General features: G+C 49.3%; 1 protein-coding gene across 1 annotated transcript in view; it reads right to left on the reverse strand.

Moving 5' to 3' along the window:
• Positions 1-2,817: 2,817 nt before the first annotated feature.
• Positions 2,818-27,841, reverse strand: part of TMPRSS2 (transmembrane serine protease 2) — a 40,811-nt gene continuing 15,787 nt past the window's right edge. Inside the window, exons 5-12 of the mRNA XM_023559111.2 lie at positions 21,995-22,121; positions 21,336-21,446; positions 17,049-17,092; positions 14,872-15,043; positions 10,842-11,017; positions 8,387-8,482; positions 4,646-4,788; positions 2,818-3,000 (exon numbers count right to left, since the gene is read on the reverse strand). Of these exons, the coding sequence (XP_023414879.2) occupies positions 2,818-3,000; positions 4,646-4,788; positions 8,387-8,482; positions 10,842-11,017; positions 14,872-15,043; positions 17,049-17,092; positions 21,336-21,446; positions 21,995-22,121 (1,052 nt within the window). The remainder of the gene's footprint in view (positions 3,001-4,645; positions 4,789-8,386; positions 8,483-10,841; positions 11,018-14,871; positions 15,044-17,048; positions 17,093-21,335; positions 21,447-21,994; positions 22,122-27,841) is intronic.

The raw sequence follows: 27,841 nt of genomic DNA on the forward strand, positions 1-27,841 counted from the left end.
TTAAGGATATTACTGTCTCACACAAAAATATGTGCTTCCTTTACAAACTACAACTTTTTTGTAGTAATTTTAATACATTTTGACATAAAGGACCCTGTCACCTGTCATGTATTGAGGACCTGCTGGATTGGAGGCTGGGGTACAAAGAATAAGATGTGATTCCTATTTTCAAGCACGTGGAAAGCTTGCCACACCTCCTCTCCCACCCAGTCACAGTTCCAGGGCAATGGGATTGGCATTATTGGAGGAAGCAGGTCTGAAACCATTGAGCTAGCAGGGACTTCAGAAGACAGCTTTAGGGAGTGGAATTTGGACTTGGTTTGGCTGGATCTGAGGGAGAAAAGTATAGAAGACAGTTGGTGCTCTGGGTCAGAAGCCAAGAGAGGCAACCTTTCAGGGGTCATCCTCAGGGCATCACTGGGAGCAGACGGGACCCACCAGAGGATGGGTCTGCCCAGCCCCCACTCCCATCCATGTGACCTCTGACCAGCACCTCCACTCTTGCCTCTGCTGCACAGCGACCACGCCAACATCATTCCCATACAAGGAAAAGCAGGATGGCGAATGAACCACTTGCCGTGGAAAACATCAGCAATTCCGTAAATATTTGGGGAAAAAAATCATATAATTTATTGGCAGGATATTTCACAGTGGAATTTTACAGTTTAAAAAAGATACAAAACAAGACAAACAGCAGTTCACATAAATAAAAGGAAGCACTGGAGAAGGCATGTTTCCGTCATGACAAAGTGTTTTCACACCTGGAACGGGAAGTGGGCACCCTGCAGGGTGGAGTTGTCTGCAGATCCCAGGGAGGACATTCCCACCCCAGCCTCAAAGCTCATGTGCACAAAGCTGTCCTGCCCTTCAATTTCAAGGTCAAGTCCTAGCCGTAGAAACTTCCATTTCATTCTTGAAAACCAGTGTCCTTGGAAAGGAAGTGGGACCACGGAAAAGCAGTCCTCAGGTTAGAGCACACTTGGCATATCCCTGCAGTGGAAATGAAGGAGTTGGAGTGGGCCTAGGGAGTCCAGAGTATATCCCTCTCGTCTTTGTCACAAACACAGGTGGCTTTCCTCAGCACATTCATTTACTAATGTGGAATTAGGAGTCAGGCATTGTGAAGAAGTAGCTCAAATACACCCCTGCTCCTGCTTTGCAAGGACAAGAAGAATTTCAAAGAGCTGAGTGTAGGCGAACTGCTTATGGGCGTCAAAAGGCAAAGATTCCCTCTGAGCACTGAGGTAGTCACATGTGGGGATGCTGCATGCAAACAGTGCATCTGGGGTGGGTGTTCCTGATTCCCCAGGCAGCCTCAACTGTCCATGTGGTTACCAGGCATGTGGAGGGCCAGCCTGGCACCCAATGGCCCCCATTCTGATAACCCAGGGGGCACCATCTACAAGGAGGCTGGGAGGAGGGGATGGGGAGTAAGGCTGGTCTCCAGCCAGGGGGCCCCCTACACAACACGCAGGGGCCCTGGGGCAGCGGGTGGTTGGGAACTCGTGGGGGTCTGGGGTGAACATGTTTTGCCATCACTTCCCTGCTCCAAGGGCTCTGTCCACACTCTCACCCCCCCAAGGAGAAAAAGGCCATTGACCATTGATGCCCTTAGAGGTGACCATCACACCATTGCGCATGAAGGCTGGTCCCTTATCTCCAGCCCCCGTCTGGGTCTGCTCAGAAGGCACTGAAAATGACCAGCAAACCCCTGGTGTGGGGGAGGCATGGGGCGTCCCTGGGGGTCTTCCCCAGCCTCCAGGTCCCCCAGCTCTCTCCAGGGGGCGCATTTCCTTTTCTGTCTCAAGCCATCCAGCAGCTGAGAGGTCCCCATCTCCCAGTTCTCCCCAAAGTAGGCTCCATGGTGGGGCCAGCAGGGGGACCCAGCGGGGCACGTCCAGCTCTTCAGTGCTCTGTTCCACAGGCCCTGAAGTGTCTGACCCCAGGCGCCCACACCCAGCCCAGCCAGCCACCCCTCTGGACAGGCGTCAGGGCCCCCATGCCATGTGGGGAGAGTGGGCCTCAGAGGAGCCTCTGTGGAGAGCACCCAGTCAGCCAAGTTCACTGTTTAATAAAAATGAAAGGACCTTCCAATCACCTCTAACCACACATAAAGCTCGGGGAATTGAAAACAGCCTCCATCTCCTTGTGTAGTGGTTTCACGGGTGTCTGGATTAGCTGTTGGCCTGTTCAACAAGGAAAAAGAAACTGATGTTATTATTATTATTTTTTAATGTTATGTCCTTAAAACACAAAAAAGGTAGGATTATTTTTTTTCTTAGATTGACAAGAGGCATTTGTAAGCTAAATAAGTCTGTGAGGCAGAGGTCACAGAGAAGGCCCAGGGCCTGCCCCACTTCACAACCAGCTTCCCTTGTACCAAAGCCTGGGAACCAGGGACCCCCAGCTGCTCCGCCACCTGGAAACTTGGGAGCCGCCTCATCCAGAGCCCCGGAAAAGGAAGAAGCATAGTAAGGACTCAATGGTTGCTTTGCTTCACTCCACCGATCACCCAAAGTTTGATTCGATGATGTCTGGGGGTAATTGGGTCAGCGGAACCAGGACCAAGCGTGGTCATGAGAGCTCTGGGGAGCCCCAGGTACAGTTCTGTTTGCTCTGGACTCTGGAGAGCTGAGACCTGATGTCTTCACCAAGACCCACAGGCCCACAGGCCAATGACATTAGCTTACAATGATGGGGGGCGTTCATGGAGGGGGAAGCCGTGCTAGCTGCAGACACATGGCCAGCAGTCAGCTTCCTGGTGACACCACCACCCTCAGAGTCACCTGGACTTTGGTACAATCAATCAGTGAGAACTCAGGGAGGAGGAGCTGTGGGGGAAATTACCCTCATTTGTTGGTAAATCCAGTCTGTGAATACTGTCATGTTTCCATACACGCCTGGCCTGTTCACCTTGGCACATCCGGATCCCCAGCTCGTGTCCCCAATCAACCACCAGACGCTGCTCTTCAAAGTGACCAGAGGACCTCCACTGTCACCCTGGAGGGACACGCATCAGACAGCAGAGAATCAAGTCACAACCTCCTCACGCCCTGACCACCGAGGGTGCTGTGGGAAGTGTGAGGGGTGTATGTTAGTGTGGGTTCTGAGGGCACTGAAGGGTGTGTATGTGTCAGTGTGAGTTCTGAGGGCACTGAGCAGTGTGTGTGTGTCAGGGTGGGTTCTGAGGGCACTGAGGGGTGTGTGTGTGTGTCAGTGTGAGTTCTGAGGGCACTGAGGGGTGTGTGTGTGTCAGTGTGAGTTCTGAGGGCACTGAGGGGTGTGTGTCAGTGGGAGCTCTGAGGGCACTGAGGGGTGCGTGTGTGTCAGTGTGAGTTCTGAGGGCACTGAGCGGTGTGTGTGTGTGTGTGTGTCACTGGGTTCTGAGGGCACTGAGGGGTGTGTGTGTCAGTGTGAGTTCTGAGGGCACTGAGCGGTGTATGTGTGTGTCAGTGTGGGTTCTGAGGGCACTGAGGGGTGTGTGTGTCAGTGTGAGTTCTGAGGGCACTGAGGGGTGTGTTTGTGTGTCAGTGTGGGTTCTGAGGGCACTGAGGGGTGTATGTGTGTGTCAGAGTGGGTTCTGAGGGCACTGAGGGGTGTGTGTCAGTGTGAGTTCTGAGGGCACTGAGGGGTATGTGTGTGTCAGTGTGAGTTCTGAGGGCACTGAGGGGTGTGTGTGTGTCAGTGTGAGTTCTGAGGGCACTGAGGGGTACGTGTGTGTCAGTGTGAGTTCTGAGGGCACTGAGGGGTGTGTGTGTCAGTGTGAGTTCTGAGGGCACTGAGGGGTGTGTGTGTCAGTGTGAGTTCTGAGGGCACTGAGGGGTGTGTGTGTCAGTGTGAGTTCTGAGGGCACTGAGGGGTGTGTGTCAGTGTGAGTTCTGAGGGCCCTGAGCAGTGTGTGTGTGTGTGTGTGTGTCAGTGTGGGTTCTGAGGGCACTGAGGGGTGTGTGTGTGTGTGTGTGTGTCTCACTCAGTATGACTGTGCAGGTTTCACATCTCCACCAATAAGAGGTAATAGAAATATTGTGAGAGAATATTTTGGAGTATTTCAAATTTACAGGAGATTATACCCAGGATGAACAGGCATCTATATCAGCTAATTGGCACTAAAGAAATTGTTGCTTGTGTTTTAAAATACTCAGAAGACTTATTTCTGTTCAATTGACACTTTTGCCGAATAGAAGTATTTCCGGAAGAAGGGGCGTCATAGGGTTTTTTTCGGTAGTGCTTGCTCCTGGCACCCAGGTACGTTCACACTGAGCAGACACCACAGCTCCCCAAGGGCCTGAGCCAGGTCTGCACCCAGCTGAGGTCCCCGGCCCCAGGAAATCCAGCGTCACGGGGTCTCTGCTCGCTCTCGCCAGCTCAGTCTGGAGTTGGGCAAGGCCAGAAGGCATCCTCTAAGGTTGAACAGGAGTCCCCGGGTGGTCAAACAGTCAATGTGCTCGGCCGCTAACTGAAAGGTTGGTGGTTCGAGTCCACCCAGAGATGCCTTGTAAGAAAAGCCTGGTGATGTACTTCCGAAAAATCAGCCACTGAAAGCTCTGTGAGCACGGCTCCACTCTGACACATGGGGATCGGCCATAGTCGGAATTGATGCCATGCTCACTGGGGCCGGTAAGGCTGAATAAGGAACCTCCGTTACCTGGCAGGAGTCGATGTTTCCCTCCAGGTACCCTGCGCAGATCATGGTAGGAGTGACGAGGTCATTGTAGATGTATCTGTTGTTACATATCCAGGTCTCGATGAGGGGCACTTTGGCTGCATTCAGCTCGTTGGAGGTTTTCCCTGAGGGTAGAGGACAAAGGGCACTTGGTGCTGCAAATGCTTTCTCAGAAAAAGTCAATGTCCTTCCTGGAAGCCGCCACGACAGACACTGCGTACACGCCCATGTCCCTTCCCTCCTCCCTCCCCAGCCCATCCTGTGGAGCATCCTGGCAGCATCGGTGATGAATGTGCAAATAATCAAGGCTCGGCTGCTAACCAAAAGGTTGGAGGTTGGAGTCCACCCAGAGGCACCTCAGAAGAAAGTCCTGGCAACCTACTGCTAAAAGATCACAGTCACCGAAAGCCCTGTGGAGCACAGTTCTACCCGGACACACATGAGGTCAATGTGAGTCTGAGTTGATTCCATGACAAGTGGTGTTTTAGAGTTCAGGTTCGGGGCAGAGAGCTTCCTGCCTCTGGAATCAGGCTCTTTCTTCCACCCAAGGACTTGGTTCCGTTGGATTGATTTTCCCAGTGTAGCTGCCTCTTTGCTGGATCATCCCCAGGGCCACACAGTGAGCTCCTGTACTTCCCCCCGTAGGTCCCTAGGTGTCTGCAGTCGACTTCTAACCAAAAGACAGGCAGTTTGAACCCGCCCAGCAGCGCCACAGGAGAAAGGCCTGGCAATCTGCTTCTGTAAAGATTATTGCCAAGAAAACCCTAGAGAGAAGTTCTACTCTGTAACAGATGGGGTTGTCATGAGTCGGAATTGACAACAATGGGTTTCATTCCTGGTTTTGGTGTATTTCCCTTTTAGACAAACCAGCCTTTCCTATTCTAGCCTATAGGGTTGCCATGAGTCGGAATCGACTCCACGGCAGTGGGTTTGGGTTTTTTTTCTTCCACCCATCACCCCACTTCTCTGCTCTCTTGCTCATTAAAATTTCTCCAACAATTACTGACACCTGCTGTCTCTACTTCTTTACTTCCTGTCTTACTACTTCCACTTGATGTCTACTTGACACCCCAAACTTCACATGCTAAGACAGAACCCCGTCTTCCTGCACCCCAAATTCTGACCACCCCATCCTCCCCATTGCAGGGACTGGCTCCCCCCAGCCCCTACCACTGTCAGAAGAAAACACTAGAAGCCACACTTCCTTGACTTCTCATCTCCCTCTCCTTCACGTTCAGTCCATCAGCAAAGCTAAGGCCCCACCCCAAATGTAGCTGCACCTCCGTATCCACCCCCATGGTGGGGGTTGCCATCTTGTCTCAGGGGACCCCAGCAATGGCCTCCTCATTGCTCTTCTGCTGCCATTCCTGCCTCCTTCTGCCACTCCTCACACAGCCATGAGAGGGCCTTTAGCAATGTGGGTCAGGTCATGTCACCCCTGTTTTGGACTGAATTGTGTCCCTCAGAATATGCATTGCAGTCCTAACTGCTCTGCCAGCAGATGTTTGGAGATAAGGGTTTCTTTGTTATGTTAATGAGGCCACATCAGTGTAGGTGAGTTTTAAGCCAATGGCTTCTGAGCTATTATAAAAAGAGCAGCTTAGGCAGAGAAACAAGGAAGCACAGATGGGGTACCAAGATGCCACGTGGAGATCGCCAAGGAATGCCAAGGAGAACACCAGCGAAGCTGAGACAAATGTTACTCGTGGAAGTTCTGCTAGAGCAGCACCAGATAAGCTCAGAACAGACGAGTGTCCACACCACAGCACCAAGCATGACCTGGCCCAAGCCCACCTTCTTTTTAATTTATTGTGCTTTAAGTGAAAGTTTACGAATCAAGTCAGTCTTTCATACAAAAACTTACATACACTTTGCTGTGTACTCCTATCTGCTCTCCCCCTAATGAGACACCACACTCCTCCTCTTCACCCTGTATTCCCCGTGTCCATTCAGCCAGCTTCTGACCCCCTCTGCCCTCTCATCTCACCTCCAGACAGAAGCTGCCCACATAGTCTCACGTGTCTACTTGAACCAAGAAGCGCACTCCTCACCGGTTATCATTTTCTATCTTATAGTCCAGTTCAATCCCTGTCTGAAGAGTTGGCTTCAGGAATGGTTCCTGTCTTGGGCTAACAGAGGGTCCGGGGGCCATGAACTCTGGGGTCCCTCAGTCTCAGTCAGGCCATTAAGTCTGGTCTTTTTACAAAAATTCGAGGTCTGCATCCCACTGCCACTGTTCTCCTGTTCCATCAGGGCTTCTCTGTTGTGTTCCCTGTCAGGGCAGTCATTGGTGGTAGCTGGGCACCATCTAGTTCTTCCAGTCTCCAGCTGATGTAGTCTGGTTTATGTGGCTGTTCCTGTCTCTTGGGACAAGTCCGCCTTCTTGTTCCCTGTCCTCGCGCCCCAGCCACACTGGATTTTCTATTCCTTGAACATTCTTGCCCTCTAGGTCCCAGCTGGAATGTCACCTTTTCCCACAAGCCTTCCCTGACCAGAGTAACCAGGCCCTCATTGTCAGGGTCCTGTCCTCTGCTATGTGGATGTCTATTGCTTCCCTGCTCACCTGACCTCTCCCTGCTCTGCAGACATCCATGAGAGGACGTGAGCTTCCTGAGGACACATATTTTTGTCATGTTTTGTTCATCACTGCAGTCCAGCACCGTGGGCAGTCCAGCACCTAAAGGTGTACTACAAACATCTGTTGCCTTTCCCTTTTATCTTAGCTGCCTCGGAGGCTTGCAGTCAACCATAAGGCTGAACTACAGGAATTTTGTTTTAACAAGGTACCTGGATACCCACCACTGTCTCCCTGACACCTCTCAAATCACCCAGAACTTATACTCTTTTCCTTGTTTTAAAAGGTTTCTTATATGTGTGCCCTAAGTTTTTTTTTTTTTTTTTTTTTGGAAGTACAAGGATGTAAACCACTCATAAAATAATTCTTTGTACCACCAAGCACTTCCAACCCTCCCTACAAATGAAACAGCCAGGGTCCCTTCATCTGGGAAATGTTATCTGGAATGGAGGCAAATTATGACTGTGGGAACCAGGCAAGCCCACACTGGAAAGCCTAGTGCCTTCCACTTGCCTGTGGTGGTCTGGGCAGAAGGATGTGGACTTGACGTTCTATGGCTGACTGTTCACAGGTCATGGAGCCCATTCTCACCAAGACCATTACCAAGGGTAGGATGGAGACTTTCTGGGCAGCCCTTTATTAACTATGGGATGTGGACATGGGCTGAGAGAGGGATGGTTTACACGTCTTAAACTTATATGGCCTTTACATGTCAAACGGTTAACGCACTCACTGCCAACAGAAAGGTTGGAGGTTCAAGTCCACCCAGAGGCACCTCAGAAGAAAGGCTTAGTGATCTACTTCCAAAAACCAGCCACTGAAAACTCCATGGACCACAGTTCTACTCTGACACACATGGGGTCTCCGTGAGTCGGAACCAAATCAATGACAACTGGTTTTTTTACACTTCAAAAATCAGTTTTCACACATTGTCCTGTTGGATCTTATCAGGAACACTGCTGTGCATTCAGTAGGGCGGGTACAATTTTTCCCATTTAGCAGGTGAGAAAACTGAGGCACAAAGACTGAGGGATTTGCCCAAAGTCATCCAGGCACTTAGTAGAATCAGGGTTAAAGCTTGGACTTCCCACTTCCAAACCTGGCACCCTGTTATGACAGACCAGTTTCCTGTGTGCTGGGAGCCTTACCTTTCTCTTGGGTGGCACCCCACCCAGAAATCCAGCAGGTCTGCGTGGGCTCCAGCATCAAGCCCGGGTTGGGCAGACACACAGGACTTACTCTGTCTGTTTGAAGAAGAGACAACGCTGTGAGCTAGTCTGGTTTAACGGAAGCCTCAGGGGATGGTTTCCACCTGGACCATTCCCAGGTAAGCGCTGCTGGGGCTGCAATCACTGCCATCTTCCCCAAGGAAATTTCTGGACTCCGATGTGACCTGAAACTCCCACTTTCTGCCCCCGCCTGGTGCCTTGTTCTAACAGGCATAACTCTTCTGAGAGTTATGCTAGTTACATACAGAATTATTTGCTAATTCTACCTCTAAAAATATGCAATATTTTCACGTGACTGAGGGTAGAAAAGACATACATGTGGCAATGGCCAAAAAGCTGATGGCCACGGTAGGTGCTTAATAAACACATACTAATAGACTGCTAAGTGTTACAGCTGCTAACCAAAGGATCGGCAGTTCGAATCCACCAGGTGCTCCTCGGAAACTCTATGAGGCAGTTCTACTCTGTCCTATAGGGTCGCTATGAGTGGGAATCGACTCGACAGCACTGGGTTTGGGTGTTAATAGACTCTAAGGAGCCCTGGTGGTGCAACAGTTAAGTGCTCAGCTGCTAACCAAAAGGTTGGTGGCTTGGACTCACCCAGTGATTCCTTGAGAGAAAGACCTGGCAATCTGCTCCTTTGAAGATTACCAAACCAAAACCAAACCCGTTACCCTCGAGTTGATTCCGACTCACAGGGAACTCATTAGGACAGAGTAGAACTGCCCCATAGGGTCTCCAAGGTGGTCGATCTTTATGGAATCAGACTGCTACATCTTTCTCCCATGGAGCAGCTGGTGGGTTTGAACCAACAACCTTTTGGTTTGCAGCCAGGGGCTTTAGCCACTGGCCAAAAGGGCTCCTTCCATAAAGATTAGAGCCAAGAAAACCTGATGGGACAGTTCTACTCTATTACGCGGGGTCCCTATGAGTTGGAATTGACTCAACGGCACCTGACAGCATCAAACTCTATGGAGTCACACGGGGGTCATCACAACTTGGATCCACTCCACTGCAACTGGTTTGTCTGTTTTTAAAATGGACTGTAGGGGGCAGTGGTGGTTCAGTGGTAGAATTCTTGCCTTCCATGCCCAGCCGATGCACCTCACACGTAGCCACCACCCATCTGTCAGTGCAGGTTTGTGTGTTGCTGCGATGCTGAAAAGGTTCCAGCAGTGCCTCCAAACTAAAACAGACTAGGAAGAAAGGCCTGGAGATCTACTTCCGAAAATCAGCCATGCATCACAACGGTCTGATCCGCAACTGATCACGGGGATGATGCAGGACCTGGCAGCGTTTCGTTCTGTTGTGCATGGTGTTATCGTGAGTCAGGGCCGACTCCGTGGCAGTTAGTAACCGTGACTCCAAGGCGTAAGCTTGTCAGTCAAGGTATTACTTTATCTAGGTTTTCCCCCTTGAAGAGGGAGACTCAAATTCTAGAAAGCCATCAGGATCTGGTGGAAATGGAGAAATTGTTTCCATGGACAACAGGCCATTGCCCACGGATTGCTTTTTCTGTGTGTAAATCACTTCCCAAGTTAAACGCAAGCAACTCGTGGGGAGGGACTAGGTTTTGTGTCTTCCGTTCCTGTGTGTGGCTAGAACATTGCGGACCCTTGGATGGACTAGAATAGGAGTCGAGGAAGAAGCCAGGAGCTAAGAGGAGGTGTGTTTGCTTTTGTTGTTTTAAATTATCCTTATTTTCAAGTCTCTTACTTTTGGACGGTACATGAAAAAGAAAGTATCTTTACAAATGATAGACAAGTGGTTCTCAAATGGAGGTAGATTTGTCCCCCAGGGAAGATCTGGCAACATTAGGAGACATTTTTAGTCATCACAACATGGCAACTGGTATTGAGCTCACAGGCAGAGGCTGAGACGCTGCTAAACGCCCTACAAGGCAGAGGGTAGGCTCCTCTACAGAAAATTATCCAGCCCTAAAAGGAGCCCTGGTGGCGCGGTGCTTAAAAGCTCAGCTGCTAACCAAAAGGTCAGCCGTTCGAATCTACCAGCCGCTCCTTGGAAACCCTATGGGGCAGTTCTACTCAGAATTGACTCAACGGCAACGGATTTGGATTTTTTTTGGCTAAATATCAGTCAAGTCCCAGCTGAGAAACTCTGCTCTAGACTTCTGTATCTATTGATTAAAAACCACTCTATACAGTAGAAAAAATCTTCCCTCAACACAGCACTCACTCATTTTCAGGTGACTCGGCCTCTGCTGAGCCCTTCCTGCCTTCTCCAGCACAGCACCCTCACTCAGCTCAGCTCCCTGGCTTCCATTCATCACAGCACAGCTATTTCCACGCAGCACCTACTTATTATTTGGCCAAAATTATTCACACTCCTGAGCCAGAGGAACAAAGATGCATACCGTTAAAGGTCAGCGGTGCCTGCAACTTCATAAGAGCAACGTCATTGTTCTTGGTCTTGGAATCATAATTTGGATGAGAAATAACTTTCTCTACTTGGTGCCCACTTCCATATACCATGGAAGACTGCTTCAAAATCCCCGCGAAGGCTGTCCAATACCATGGGCTGGAAAGAGGTCTGCAAAAGAAAGATATACAATACTCAGCATCTCAGAACCATGGATGTGAAGCGTGCCCTTGAGAAACTTCAAAAAAAAAAAATCCATAGTTGTTGTTAGCTGCCGTTGAGTCAGTCCCCAGCGCACGGCGACCTCATGGACATTGGAACAAAACAGCGCTCAGTCCTACACCATCCCCACGATCGGTTGCGGACTGGACCATTATGATCCATAGGGTGTCACTGGCTGATTTTCAGAAGCAGATCGCCAGGCCTTTCTTCCTAGTCCATCTTAGTCTGGAAGCTCCACTGACATCTGTTCAGCGTCATATCGAAGCCTCTACCGACAGACAGCTGTTGGCTACGCATGAAATGCATTGGCTGAGATGGAACCCGGGTCTCCCTAATGGAAGGTAGGAATTGTACCACTGAACCACCGCTGCCCCCTTCAAAAACCATAAGCTGGAGCCATGATTCCCAGAGGCAGTACGGCTGGCCACAAACCACACAGGATTGTCAAGGAGGGGCCTCAGCTTCTTCTCACCCTCCCCACATCCAGAGTCCCTCCTGTCTCTCCCCACCTCCCCACAGCCTCATCCGCCACGCTTTCCCCTCTTTCAAGACTCGCTCATGTTTTATCTCATCAGTGAATCCAGTCTCTCTCATGTTCCACTAGGCACCAACCCACAAACCCTTCACAATTTCAAGAACACTTCTTGTGCCTAAATCTCTCCCTTAGCTTCCATACCTCCCTCTGGCAGGACTGGGTCTTACCTATACATGCCAGAGCACTGCCTGGCACACAAACCAAACCAAAGCCTGTTGTCATCGAGTCAATTCCGACTCACTGCAGCCCTATGGGACAGAGTAGAACTGCCCCACAGAGTTTCCAAGGAGCGCCTGGTAATTTAAACTGCCAGCCTTTTGGTTAGCAGCCATAGCTCTTAATCACTATGTCGCCAGGGTTTCCTCCTGGCACACAGTAGGTGCTTAAAAAATATGCACTGATGAATAGATTCTAAGCTGTAAGCTTACCAAGCAAGGTATTACTTTTATCTAGATGTTTCCCTTTTAACCAAAACCAAACCAAACCTGTGACTGTTGAGTTGATCCTAACTCATGACAAGTAGAGTGCGAGCAGATCGCCAGGGTTTTCTTCCGTGGTGTCACTGGGTGGGTTCAAACTGCCAACATTTAGGTTAGCAGTCGAGCACAAACAGTTGTGTCACCCAGGGGCACCTTTCCCTTTTAACCAAATCCCAAAACCAAGCCTGTTGCTGTTGAGTCGATTCTGACTCATAGCGACCCCATAGGACAGAGTAGAACTGCCCCATACAGTTTCCAAGGAGCGCCTGGTGGATTTGAACTGCCGACCTTTTGGTTAGCAGCCGGAACCCGTAACCACTGCACCACCGGGGATTCTCAAATTCTAGAAAGCCACCAGAATCTGGTGGAAAAAGAGGAATTGCTTCCTTCAACCTTTACACTAGCCCCTGGGGAGACAGAGTGCACACCTGTTGTACAGGTGCAGACTCCAGGGTCAGGGACGGTGGGTGCACTCTTGGGGGACGAGAAAGTGGCTGCACCAGGAGCCAAGGCAGAGGATGGGAGTGCTTTCAACCAAAGGATGGGGGTCAGGGCAGGCGACTTCAACTGAAAAGACTCTGCGGTCACTTCCCTACAAACGCTGTCAGCGGCCAGGCCTGCTTCTCCTCTGATAGGTCAGAGACTGCTGCACACACTCAGACGCGCTCGTGTGTATACCACCTGACACACTGTTCACTCACTGTTCTCTTTACAGGCCTGGGACCTGTGTGCCCATTACCTTGTTTGATAACGTGAAGGTTAGCCTGCCCTTGATCCTCCACTCACTTCTCAGTGTAGAAGAATTCTGCACCAAATTCAGTTCTTCTGGGGCGTTAGAGGCAACTGGAGAGGAGTCGTCCCACCCAAGCCCAGCCCCCCATCACCCTTGGGGCTCAGTGAGACCCTGGAGCACAGCCCACACCACTGTGAATCTGCAAACTCACTCATGGGAGGCATAAAATCCCTGGCCTGCGCCCCCTGGTGGCCGCTCCTGTTTTCCTCGCCCTTCTCGTTTGGTTTAAAAGCAGGCAGTTTTCTGTGACTCTCCGCCTCTCTCCTCTTCCCGGATTCAATACCAGCCGGGTCCTCAGAGCTCACATTTCCTGTGAACAGCCCATCTTGCCTTTTCCTGAGCAACTCCTGCGCTGCTACGTGCACACACACACACAGACATAAACACACAGTGCACGCACATGTACACACACAACACCTGTATATACACACAGCACACACACACGTGTGCACACACACACATCCTTATTTGGCACTCCCATTGTGTTCCACATACTTGGGGACATTTCACCTGATCCAGGCTGAAGCACCTTAGGAATGCCCTTGTACCTATCTGTGTGACCATGGGCAACTTGACCTCCTAATTTTTCCCTGTCTGCAGAAAGAGAAGCCATGGCCAGTGAGTCAAAGCTGGGCCATTTTCCTGGAGGGCAGCCTGGCAGTCTGTGTCACAGTCCCGAGATCAATAGCTAGCTAGCTCCCTTTCCAGAAATTCATCCTCAAGAAGTGGCTGGACAAGGGAGTGGAGCTGACTTCATGTAGGTGGGGACTAGATCCACCATCAAAGTCAGAAGCAGCTGGTAATATCACCTCCGTCTGGACCAATCCCAGGACCAGGCACTTGGGGCCTTTACGATCTGCACTGTCTTCATGAGGGGTGCAAACCACTGCACCCAATGACATCACATCACGTCCGATGCCAGCATTCTGTGCTAATCCCCCCACCAATGAGAAGACTGGAATATGTGAGCTGAAAGAGGAACTGAACAGGGTCTGACACACAGGGTAGATACAGCCACCCACGCAGGCACAGAACCCAGTCAAAGCCAGAAAAACAGCCCTGTTGAAGGAGGGTTTCTCCAAAGCAGTCATGTGACAATATACCTGTTTAACGAAGAAAAAAAAAAAAGGGCTGGGACATTAGTGGCTTAGTGGCAGAACTCTCACCATCCATGAAGGAGACCTGGGTTTGATTCTTGGCCAATGCACCTCTCATGTGCAACCACCGCCTGTCCGTCAATAGAGGCTTGTGTGCTGCTGTGATGCTGAACAGCTCAGTAGAACTTCCAGACTAAGACTAGGGAGAAAGGCTTGGTGATCTACTTCTGAAAATCAGTTGAGGGAAATCCTATGGATCACAGCGCTCTGACCCATGACCGATCATGGGGATGGTGCAGGACGTGGCAGCATCTCCTTCTGTTGTGCATGGGGTCACCACCAGTTGGAGCCGACTTGACGGCACCAAACCGTAACAACAGCAGCTCGTCTATGAAGGTTAACACTATAAATGATGACTCCTCCCTACTCCTGTCACCAAGGACTCTTAACTGGGGATCACAGAGTAGCTTTCGGCAGGGAATGAGTTCTTGGATCAGGTCTGAGTGCTCACTCTCTGGGGACAAGCGTCCTGGAGAGATCAGACTTCTTGAGAGGTGGTGGCTTCTATGAGCTGAGAAGACTCCAGGCTAGATGGAATTCTAGCTGTACCATCCAATCCCACACGGCACCCCCGGTGCCCAGAATAAGCATACAGGATGCATGCAATGCCCACGTGCTGAAGGGTGGACTCTGACACACACGTCCTCATAGCTACGCCAAGAGGCAGGTGCCCTCATCCCCCCCACTTACTGACAAGGGAGCTGGGGCTTCCAGAGGGTAAGCATTTGCTCAGCATCTTGTAGTGGCAGAGCCACGTTCCAAGCCAGAAGTCTGGCTCTAGAGCCCCCGCTCTCTCAGTCCACCGCCCACCTCCCTGGCGACTTGGGACAGCCACTTACTCTTCCACACAGTGCGCAGCCGTCACGATCCACTGGGGGGTGATGATGGAACCTCCGCAGACATGGACGCCTTGGACATGCAGGCTGACCTGCCAAGGCCAGGCCCCCAGGGCGGCGCTTTCACCCCCCACGATCCGGCTCTGGTGGGTCATACTGGAGGTGACCCCGCACTCTAAAGAGTAAGCACAACACGCGTCCGTGTGCCAGTAAGGACATACCGTGCCCATCCCAGCACCCAGCTCCACGACCACACAGCCCCTTGTGAAGGATCTCCCAGGCCAGATGGCAGACGACAAAGGCAGTGTTGCCTTATCTCATTCAGAGATACAGAGGGAGAGACAGATACACAGAGAGAGACAGACCAAGAGAGACAGAGAACTTGACCTGGTCTGTTCCTCTGCCCCTCCCAGGCCCTCTGTGATGGATTGAATTGTCTCCCAAAAACTTGTGTTGGAATCCTTGGGACTACACATGTGAATGGAATCCTGTCTGGGAAGAGGGTTTTCTTTGTAATGCTAATGAAGCCATCAGTGTAGGGCGTGTTCTGAACCTAATCACCCACTTCTGAGACACCCTTCCAGGCACCACCTCCTCTCCTGGCACCAAATGCCACCTTCTATTGGGCCCTGCTGAGATTTTGCCAGGGTCGCCAGCATATCCTGGGGAGGGGGTCCCTGGACAACCAAGGGCTGCTGAGAGCTCTTGAGTCCCGGAGGGACGGACCATGTTCATAGGCCTGGGGAGTAATATTCTTGAACCAAAAAAAGGAAGGTGGGGGGGGGGTGTTCAGGAAGGTAAGGGAGAGGATGTGCCAATTTCATCACGGACAACTGACCCTGTGGTAACAGGGCCTGTCCCCCCCCAAGTGAGCCTCCTGGGGGAGAGCGTTGGGGGCGATGCTGGGAGCCCCAGAGGGTTGGGGGTGGGTCTATAATCAACCCAATCCAAGTGAGGGAGGAGATTGGGGTGAGGGCACTTTGAGTCCCAGGGACTTTTCCAGAGAATTTATCCACGGCAGGGCCCTCTCCACCCTCCCCCACCCTGGGCCAGTCACTGCCCGGGGAAGCAGGCAGGGCAGCCCGCCAGAGTCCTCACTCAGTGCCTCCGCACCACCGCCACCTGACTTCTTTCCCGAGCCCTGTCTTATTCGCCCACTAAGGTGGGTGGCATAGGCACCAGGGGTGGCACGACTACCCTTTTGGCTTGGTACTGAGCTGAACCTGGCCCTGATGTTATGGCTACATGACCAACCTCTGGGACCATGCCGCCCAACTGGGAGAGGCTGCTGGTTTACCACATCAGACTGGAAGGCTGAGCTTCTGGACCAAGATCAAAGTGGTAGGGAAACAGCACTGGGCCACCAGAGAGAGGGGGAAAGGTGTCCTCCATATTTATGATAGGATGAACCAAAAGCCAAACCAAACCCATTGCCGTCAAGTCAATTCTGACCATAGCAACACTATAGGACAGAGTAGAACTGCCCCAGAGGGTTTTCAAGAAGCAGCTGGTGGATTCGAACTGCTGACCTTTCTGTTAGCAGCCAGCCTCTTAACAACTGCGTCACCAGGGCTCCACGAAAGGATTGGAAATCACAAATAACCCAAACACAGAGATGGGGACACCCGGATCCCAGCCACTGTCAAAAGTCCCCAAGAGAAGGGAGAAGAGAATCCTTGGTCTCCCGGCTCATGTCTGTCCTAATCCTAGTGGCTGTTGAGCACCAGGTTGTCACATGGTTGTGCTGGACCTTGGCCTGGCCGGCATGTTTCTGCAAATGCTTCAGACCCACATATTGCAGCTACCAGGATGCCTAAATGCTGCCCCTTCTTTTCACCTCCTGGAGCAGGAGCGCCCACGGGGGCCCCCAGCTCGACCTGGAAGCGGCACACAGAATCAGGGATTGTCAGTGCCTCAGGATTGCCTGTCCTCAGGGGACGCTTCTGGGACCCAAGGCTGAAGGCGTCCAAAGCACATCAAGATTCAAAAAGGAGCTTCTAGGCCAGAGCCCGAGTATGGCCAGAGGGAGAGGCCCGTGAGCCCATTCCAGCCCGTTAACCCACCTCCCCCCACAAGCTCTCCTCTCCCTACATCCCCAAAGACACAGGGGAAGACTTTTCAGAAGCTACTGAATGTTTCCTATGCAGAAATGTAAAAAAGATAAATCAAGAAGCGCTTACCTATACAGCGTAAAGACACCACTGTCTTTGAAGAACAGGTAGTGCTGGAAAACAGAAGGGGGATTTTGGTCACGATAAGAAATGAGGAAGCATATGACTCTCTAGATACTTAGAGAGTAACATTTTCTTTCAAGGGTGCCCCTCCCTGTCTCCCCGGAAATAGAAGCCCCCCTCCCAGCTAAGCCTCAAATAAGGTGAGTAAATCCACAGAGCACAGTGGTGAAGATTAAAAACTAAGTCAAACCATCAGGTTCGAATCCCATCTGTGTGACCTTAGGCAAGTTATTTCATCACTCTGTGCCTCGGTTTATCTATCTGTAAGATGGGCTAATAATGGTATCAACTCATTGAGTGGTAGGGAGAGTAAGCACCCACTATTGTTAGCTATTATTGGTATTCTCGGAATTTAAAATCATCCTCTAATTTTCTAAGGAAGCCGTTTGGAGACCTCTCGGTTCCCAAGACTGCCTACATTTGTTTATAGTATTAAAAAAAAGGCCATATAACCAACATGGATGAACCTTAGAAACATGCTCAGTGAAATACACAACAACAAAAAAAAGAACGCAGCGCCATCGAGTCCATTCGGACTCATAGCGACCCAGTGAAATAAGTCAGTCACGAAAGGACAAATATTGTATGATCCCACGTATATAAAATATCCTGAAAAGGCAAGTGTGTGGAGACGGAAGCTGATTAGTGCTTATCAGGTGTGGGTTGGGGGAGGAGGGAGCCATTGCTCAGGGGGGCACTGAGTTTCTGTTAACTGTGGTGGATTAATTTGAAATGGGTAGAGTGGTGATGGCTATATAACACGATGGACGTAATTCATGTCACTGAACTGTACATGTAAAAAAAGTTGGAATAGCCAGTGTTGTATGTATATTTTCACGACAATAAAAACAATATAATAATTTGCCCAGGTATACAAGGACATGGAAGTTTCTTCTTTGGGAGCTAACTATCAGAGGTTACGAATGAAAAGGAAATAATAAGTTCTCTGGGTCAGTGCATTTTCCCCCAATATCCTGAGAAGGAGAAAGACAGCCCTTGACGACCCTCACAACCAGGCTTTGGCATTGAATGTGCCAAGTTCACAGAACACCAAAGTCAGACAAGGCCACTCTGTGACCAGATGGCTCAAGACAAAAAACAAGCCCACTCTATTGTCATGTCTGAACGTGGACAAAACAGGAGCATTGTCCAAACCACAGACGTGACCACACAGCCCCCTCTGCTGGCCACGAAGGGTAACTGCTGCACCTTATGGTGGATCCCAGCTTAGGTTTCTCACTCCTACTCTCTAGATAAAAAAAAAAATTAAGTTACCCAATCATAGAGTGTACCTCCACTTCCCGGAAGCACCCAATCCACACCAAAGCCCTATTTCCTTGACACTCCCCCAAATCACGACCCCCAATCATGTAATGAGTCCTAAAACCCAAATCAAACCTGTTGCCCTGGAGTTGATTCTGACTCATAGAGACTCTATAGGACAGAGTAGAACTGCCCCATAGGGTTTCCAAAGAGAACCTGGTGGGTTCCAACTGCCAACCTTTTGGTTAGCAGTCTGAGCTTTTAACCACTCCGCCATCAGGGCTCCAAACTAGTCCTAACACCTTATTCAGATGCCCCCTGGTGTGTGTTGTCCTCGCTGCCCAACTTTGTTCGGCCTCAGAGGTGTCCCCGGTGGTCTGTGGCTGGAGGGCAGTGACAGTGGCAAGGAGAGAAACATTCCCATGAAGAGAAGTTGTTATCTGAGAATCGTGAGGCCAACTGTCCTCTACCTAGAAATTAATTCACTGAGCAACTAGCCCCCAGCATCTGGGCTGGCAGCAGTGATCGCAGAGGCAGCTGGCTAGCAGGCCAGCCCAGAGACTCAGCCATCAAAGGGCAATTTCTGGAAGAAAACAGGGAAAAGTAGAATTTCCATGCCCCATTACATAGGCGGACTCCAGAATGTCACACAAGGCTCTCTTCTTGCTTCCACACTGTCAGCTACCTAGTGAGTTCCCAAGCTTCCAGCCAGAGGACGCCAGGCCTTCTGGCCCTCCCCTAGCAGCTCCATTTGTCTGGGCTCTAAGCTTTCATGTGTAACTGGGGAAGACAAAGCAACAGGTAGTAATTACAAATACTCCCGGCAGCTGTGTTTTGCTTCTCGGCCAGGCAGACCACAGCCCTGTGGTTTTTGGGTGCACCTGGCTGTGTGCGCCCCTCCCTCCTGGGCTTGCCCTGTGACATTCCCAGGGTCAGCCAGACTCGGGGGGACCCAGCGCCCCAGACACCACTGGGAATGCAATGCACTCTGCTTCTGCCTCCTGCTCACAGAAGGGAGGGGCGTGTGATTAGTTCGTCTCCCCCCAAATCCAGCACCTGGCACCTGCTGGCAGTGCAGACATGGCCAGCCACCTGCGGATGGGCCACCCAGACCTGGGGGTGAGTAAGGCTGTTGTGTAAGAAAGGACATGTTATCTTCAGCATTAAAAAACCTGCATATATTTTGAGGGCAGTGAAATCTATCATGTAGGATACTGTATCAGGGGACATAGGATGCGCTTGACAAAACCAGTAGGACTGTACAACAAAGAATGAACCCTGATGCAAACTATGGACTTGTGTTACTGCTAACGTATCAGCGTTGGTTCATCCGTTGTAACCAATGTACCCGGGAACGCAAGATGTTAGTAACAGGAGAAGCTATGTGCAGAGGGAATATGATGGAACTCTCTGTACTTTCTTTGTAATATTTCTGTAAGCCTAAAACTACCCTAAAAAGTAAAGTATATTCAAAAGAAAAAATTTAGATAATAATTATAGGCAGAATACCACTATTTTAAGCATATGCAAAACAAAATTAGTAGCTTGAGCCCACCCCTCTCCTTCACTCTCCCAAGAATTAAGCCACCAAGTATAGGACCTACGGTTTGCATTCATTCCCACCCGTGGACACCCGGTGACCTGCCCAGGGGAGGGAGTCTGCTCAAAAGTGTGGCAGACGCAGAGGCTGGGACCTGCAGGTGCCCATCAGTCACCTGGGTGGCCTGAGTCTGCCTTCAGAGAGACCGCAGCCCACTGTCTGTGGCCAGCATGTCTCTCTGGTTACAGTGTTTCTGGTGTGACCACATGGGACACACCTTCAAGGCAGAGGGGCGGTGTCTACAGAACATCCCCACAGCCGTGAGGGTACAGGGGATGTTTTGGTTGAACTGGTCTGGCCTCTCTTGCTGAGGCCCCCAGAACATTCCATCACCTGACGCGGCTGTTCATGGGCTGGGGCTGGAGGACCTGCCCTCCTAGTGGGTTGGAACTGAGGGGGGTCCCTGAGAAGCAGTACTCCCAGCGCTAAAACCGAGCAAGTCCAGGGCATAGTGACATGCGTTGGTCACCCTAACAGGGACCTTGAGTTAGTCTCTGGGATTCCTAGGGCCACACATGATAGAGCAGGTACACCCATAAATGTTTGGGGGAAAATATATAAAGCTGAATCTCAATTTTGCAATGTTATCCAGTGCCATCAAGGACAGAAGGCAGAGGTCACAGACTAAATGGAAAATAACCTTAGCCACTTCCCAAGAAGACATGCAGGGCTGTTCAGAGCTACGAGTCCCGCTTAGAGTCTGTCATGGATTGAATTATGTGCCCCCAAAATGTGCATATCGATAGGGCTGTTCAGAGCTACAAGTGCCGCTTAGAGTCTGTCATGGATTGAATTATGTTCCCCCAAAATGTGCATATCGATTGGGCTGGGTCATGATTCCCAGTACTGTGTGATTTTCCTACATGCTGTAAATCCTGCTTCTATGATGTTAATGAGGAAGGATGGGCAGCAGTTGTGTTAGTGAGGCAGGACTCAACCTACAGGATTGGACTGTGCCTTGAGGCAATCTCTGAGATATAAAAGAGAGAGATGAGCAGAGAGACAGGACCTCATACCACCAGGAAAGCAATGCTGGGAGGAGAGCGTGTCCTTTGGACCCAGGGTCCCGGGAAGATTGATGAGAAGGCCGACAGAGAGAAAAAGCCTTCCCCTGGGGCTGACACCCTGAATTTGGACTTTTAGCCTACTTTACTGTGAGGAAATAAATTTCTCTTTGTTAAAGCCATGCACTTGCGGTATTTCTGTTATAGTAGCACTAGATGACTAAGACAGAGTCTAACCTCCTCCCAAAAAGAAAATCATCCAAACCCGGAATTGCAGCTCAGAGAACTCTGACTCAGGACAGTGGCCTCTGGCATCTGCAGCTCATTCTCACTGCACAGTTTTTCCAAGAAGGGAATCACCAATACCTGTGGAACAGTCTCTTATACAGGTCGGTACTTCCAACACTGGTGTTCAGCTTCAGAAAGCTGGTGGCACCGCTGTCATCCACCACACCTTGGCTGGAGTAAAAACTTTGCCTAAAAAATGAGCATTCAAGACAGAAGATGTTATTCAAAATAATGGTGAAGTTTGAAGCAACCACAAATCCTCTCTACATCCTAATACCCTTTTTGTATAATGTTCAGAAGAAGAGAACCTTAATATTTTGGAACACGAAAGCACAAATTCTAATCATATATATATCATGTATATACATATATGATACGCTTATGATACACAATAAGGTGCATATATATGCATATATTGTATATTTACATAATATATACATATATAATATATCACACACAAGTAATACACCAGACACCACATGGACCAAGGAGAGGTCAGGGTGCAGGGGACTGGGGGAGCGAGCGTCGGTGAACACACAGGACACAGCTCCAAGCACAATGGGTTCTGCCTCCTGGTTGCGGGCATCCGTTTTCGGAAGGAGACGATAGCCTCGGTATTTGTGTGCCAGCTCTTCCACAGAGGAGCAGAGAGAAGATGGGTTTTTCTTAGGCTCCCACTGCCTGCCCTTGTCACCAGGCGGACGCTGCCTGTCCTTGCCGCCGAGCGCCACACTCACTTGTAGCCCATGTCTCCGCAGGCTGCCCGTGCATAGCTCTCGCGCCAGTTGTCCCAGCACACGGGGTGCCAGGAGTTCCTCGGGGCCGAGTACACCTGCAGGATGAAGTTGGGTCCGTAGAGGCGCACTGAGGGCAAGGAAGAGTCCTCATGAGTGCATGAGGGACAGACAACACAATACAATACAACGCCACACCATGTGCACAACACACAATATACCAAACATAACACACAACACCACCCTGTGTGTATAACACACAACACACCAAACCATATAACACAACACCACACAGCAACACACAACACCACATCATGCCACACAACACCACACCGTGTATACAACACACAATGCACCAAACCACATAACACAACACACTACACCACACAACACACCATACCACATCACACCACACCATATGCACAACACACAGTGCACCATACCACATAACACATCACACATCATGTGCACAACACACAACATGCCAAACCACATAACACAGCACCACAACACACCATACCACTCCATGTGCACAACACACCACGCACCACACCACACAACACCCCACAACACCGCACCACACACCACACCACTCCCCACAACACCATACCACACCACACAAACAACTCAAAAGGCTGAGAACACAAACGCAGCAGTGCTAGGCTCGCCCTTCTCAACACGTTGACCACAACTGTCAGGACTCTAGGGCTCTGTTCTCTCCCTATTAGAAAGTGTCTTTTACCCAAAACAAGTGAAAACAAGAATTCAGACAAAAGCTTGTGTACCAGCATTCACAGAAGCACTGTTCACAACTACCCAAAGCAGAAACAACCCAAGTGTCCATCAGGTGATGAATGGATAAACAAAATGTAGTATATCATAAAAACCACATCAAACCCACTGCTGTCAAGTAGATTTCGACTCATAGTGACCATATAGGACACAGTAGAACTGCCCCATAGGGTTTTCAAGGAGTGCCTGGGGGATTCGAACTGCCGACCTTTTGTTTAGCCGCTGTAGTTCTTCACCACTATACCACCAGGGTTTCCAGTATATCATAGAACGAAATATTATTCAGCCATCAAAGGGAAATGAAGTTCGGATACACGCTATGACAGGGATGACCCTTGAAGACATTATGCTGAGTGAAAGAAGCCAGTCACAAAAGACTACAAGCTACATCATTCTATACATACAAAATGTTCAGGAAAACAATCTGTAGACAGAAAGTAATTTATTGCATGCTTAGGGCTCAGTGTGCGTGTGGGAGGGGGCCAGCAATCACTAAAGGATTCAGGGTGTCCTTTTGGGGTGATAAAAATAGACCGTGATGATGTTTGCATGATTCCGTGAATATATTAAACACCGTTGAACTGTATAATATATAATATATTCACAAAACAGAATCCTACAACTTCAGGATTAGTTACGGCATCATGTATTACCATGGGCAATCCTGAAAAGAACATTGTGTAACAGAGCAAGTTGCTAAGCGATGTGTTTGGTATATTGCTTACGTAAAGTTTAAGAGTTTATAAATGGCGGTATTTGGTTCTGAGAGAAGTATACACATGCTTAAAGGAGAAAAGGAAATTCTAGCTATCCTGAGGCTTCACTTCTTGCCTCCCACCTGTGGCCCCTGTTATTGATTGAATTGTGTCCCCCCAAAATATTAAAATCCTAACCCCTGTACCTATAAATATGACTCTGTTTGGAAACAGGGGTTTTCCTTTGTTATGTTAATGAGGTCATCAGAGTAGAGTGGGTCCCAAACCTCATCCCTTCTGAGGTATGAAAAGAGCAGAACAGGCTCAGAGACACACATGGGAGAAGTGGAAGACAGGTGAACAAGACGGAAGCATCTACGAAGATCACCAGCAGCTACTAGAAGCTGGCACAGACATGGACAGACCTGCCCCTATTGTCACTCACTACACTTGGACTTCTGGCCTCCTGAGCTGTGAAAAAATTAATTTTGGTTCTCTAAAGCTACACACTTGTAGTATTTTTGTTACAGCAACACTAGCAGACTAAGACAGCCCCGACTCACAGGATGGTCTGAAGACAACCACCTGACACCTCTGGACGCAATGTCCCCCACCCTGACAGGACCAGACTTGGGGCAGATGATTTCCCTGAGGAGCGAATCCACGTGCCACATACTTGGTGAATGGCTACACAAACCTTGGTACCTCCATACGATACGATATTACTCAGCCATAAAAAGAAATGTGTTCTCAAGCCACAAAAAGACATGGAGGAACCTTACGTGCATACTGCTAAGTGAGAGATGGCAGTCTCAAAAGGCTACATACTAGATGATCCCAACTACAGGACATTCTGGAAAAGGGAAAACGATGGAGACAGTGAAAAGATCAAGGGCTGCCAGGGGCTGGGGGAAGGATGAATAGGGGGAGCAGAGGGTATTTTTTAGGGCAGTGAAACTCTTCAGCATGATGCGGTGATGGTGGGCACATGTTATCATGCTTTCGTCAAAACCCACAGGACAGGACAAGGTGTGAGCCCTGGTGTAAACTACGGACTTTACTTAACAACAATGTACCGAAATTTGTTCATCCATTGTAACAAATGTACCACAAGAATGCAAGATGTTATTAAGAGGGGAAACTGCAGGGCAAAAAACAGGTAATGGGAGAGGCTCTCTGTACTCTTACTGTTTTAAAAAATAATGTCTATTAATTAAAAAAATAACGAATTAAACATACTTCCAAAATTAAAAATAAACTGCCACTGTGATGTGGGAGAGAGTAAGGGAGACATTTCATTCTTGTTTTATAGAGAATTTAAGGGATTTTTCCCCACTTCCAACTATTTGCATCCACATGGTAACTCAGCAAAGATAGCTGTAGACATGATGGAGACTTGGAAGCTGACTCAAGCAGTAATTTAGTTTCTCCTCTGACATTCTGAGACTCAGAAAACATCTCAGTAGAAGTAGAAAGTGTGAGTTAATATGTGTGTACGCATATGTATACAGTGGAGTCCTGGCGGTGCAGTGTTTAAGAGCTCAGCTGTTAAGCAAAAGGTCGGCAGTTCGAATCCACCAGGCGCTCCTTGGAAACTGTATGGGGCAGTTCTACTCTGTCCTACAGGGTCGCTATGAGTCAGAATTGACTTGATGGCAACGGATTTGGTTTTGGTATGTGTATATCTAATGCACCCTTAGAAAGAAAGCTCTACACCCATCCATGAATGTTTTCCATGGGGTGGGTGATGGTCTTCATTGTTGGAAGGTACGCAGTTCATTGCAAATCGCTTCCACTCTGCAAGGTGGACAAATGAAAAACACATCCCATGTGTGTTCTGATCTAAAATAAGACATACATACACTCAATGTTATGGTCACCTATTTTGTTTTATACGAGTCATCAGTGTGGAAATGAGGTAAAACTAAATCGAGAAGGGTCTATCAAATTACAAATACACAAATCCTTCGTCCCAGCAATTGCACTTCCAGGAATTTCTCGACGGATATGCTCGTGCGTTGGCAGTTTGCAGGATTAGAGCAAAAGCTGGGAAGAACTGAATATCCATCAAGAAGAGGCTGCTGGAAGGAAGGTCCCCTGTGCAAAGGCACACTGACTACTAGGGTGGAAAATGGGCAGAGGAGCTCTGATGGGAAGTCAGGATGCCACAGCGTGCCACCTGATAGTGACCACCATGCTGCCTGTTATTAACCACCATGAAAAGGTGGGCTGAAGAATGCGCATACATGCTTGCTTTTTTATGCAAAAACTCTCAGAAGGCTAAATAAGAAACTCAAGACTAGTTGCCTCTGAGAAAGAGTGTGATTGGCTGGTGAACAGGGGTCTGTGTGTGTGTGTGTGTGTGTTCATGTGTGCGTGTGAAGGGGTGGGCGGGACTATACCTAGACACCCTTTTGTACTTCCTGAATTTAGGTCCATTTGAATGTATTATCTGCTAATGTATTCAAGCAAATACGATTTAACTATTAAGAAGTGAGGGATTCTCACCACTGACTGCTCTAACAGGGATCACAATAGAGGGCCCCAGACAAACCTGGACAAAAATGTAGGACTAAATTCTAACTCATGAAAAAATACCAGACTTACTGGTCTGGTAGAGACTGGAGAAACCCTCAGAGTATGGCCCCTGGCCACCCTTTTAGCTCAGTACTGAAGTCACTCCTGAGGTTCACGCTTCAGCTAAAGACGGGGCAGGCCGCTAAAACAAAATGAGACTAAAGGGGCACACCAGCCCAGGGGCAAGGTCTAGAAGGCAGGAAGGGACAAGGCAGCTGGTAATGGAGAACCGAAGGTTGAAAAGGGGAGAGTGTAGACATGTCGTTGGGTTGGCAACCAATGTTACCAAACAATGTGTGTTAATTGTTTAATGAGAAACTCATTTGCTTTGTAAATCTTCATCTAAAGTACAATTAAAAAAAAGAAAGTGAGGGACTTTGCAGGTAACATTGTTAAAATTCCTTACTGTAGCTTATTGAAACACACACGCACTCGCGCGTGCACAGGAAAATATCAAAAGCCATTACACGTGTTATCTTAACCACACTACTAAACCTCAAAAACTCCTTAGTTGATTTAAGAAAATGGTGATAAATATATTACTGCTAAAAGCAAGAAAGGAGCAATGTTTAAACAGTGAACGTGCTGTTTTTGAACATACACGTTCTCCCAGGAAGCATTAAGGCTACGCTGTAGGGCTGGCTGAGGCCAAGAGCAAGGGCAACTGGTAACTGGTCCCAGGACCTGGGCCAATGCGTGGGCGGCACAGAGGCAGGGCACCAAGGGACCCACCTACCTCGTTGAGAAATCCTGCTCGCCAGGAATAACGGCACCCCTTACACATCCCACCAACCCAGTGCCGTCGAGTCGATTCCGACTCATGGTGACCCTATAGGGTAGAGTAGAACTGCCCCATAGATTTTCCAAGGATCGCCTGGCAGATTTGAACTGCCAATAGGGCCATGATTTTGGAAATGAGAACATAACAAGGAAACAGTCCTCACCAAGGATGATCCCTCAGGAAAGGAAAGATCACTGTCAGGTTGAACACGGCCATTTCCCGACATTTTCAGCCAGCTCCACCGCTGGTTTGCGGTTTTGAGATAAAACTCTGGGGGGTTGGGAGTAAACTTGATGGATAAGGAGAGATCTGTCTCAGAGGCATGCGATGAAGCCTCTGAAATTTCTTTTAAAACAAAACAAAAAACAGTGCAGTGTGTAATGTCCTGGTTGGGTCTATCATGGATTGAGTTGTGTCCCCCAAAAGACGCTGAAGTCCTAACTCCCAGCACTTGTGAACGTCACCTTGTGTGGAAATAGGGTCTTTGAAGATATCACCAGTTAAGTCAAGGGCAGGCACTGTTGGCTCAGCGGTTAATCACTTGGCTGCTAAGTGAAAGGTAGGTGGTTTGAAACCACCAGTCGTTCCTCAGGAGAAAGAGTGGCAGTTGGCTTCTGTAAAGATTACAGCCTTGGAAACCTCATGGGGCAGTTCTACTCTGTCCTATAGGGTCGCTAGGAGTCAAAACTGACTTGATGGCAACAGGTTTGGTTTTTTAATGTCACTTTGTGTGGAAATAGGGCCTTCGAAGGTGTTATCAGTGAAATTAACAAGAGGCCGCAGCACAGTAGGGTGGGTCCTAACCCTATATGAGTGGTGTCCTTATGAAAAAGGAGACGGGTTGATTACTTAATAAGCAAGGTAAGCACAGGCTTACTTGTGCTGACTTACTAATCTGTAGTGAACAATTTCACGTGTGTTTCACTACAGATTAGTAAGTAAGCACAAGTAAGCCCATGCTTACCTTGCTTAATGGGTAAACCCTCCCTGTCGGGGACTGTAAAT

This window comes from Loxodonta africana, chromosome 2 (genome assembly GCF_030014295.1).
Source record: "Loxodonta africana isolate mLoxAfr1 chromosome 2, mLoxAfr1.hap2, whole genome shotgun sequence".
Classification (NCBI taxonomy): Eukaryota; Metazoa; Chordata; class Mammalia; order Proboscidea; family Elephantidae; genus Loxodonta; species Loxodonta africana.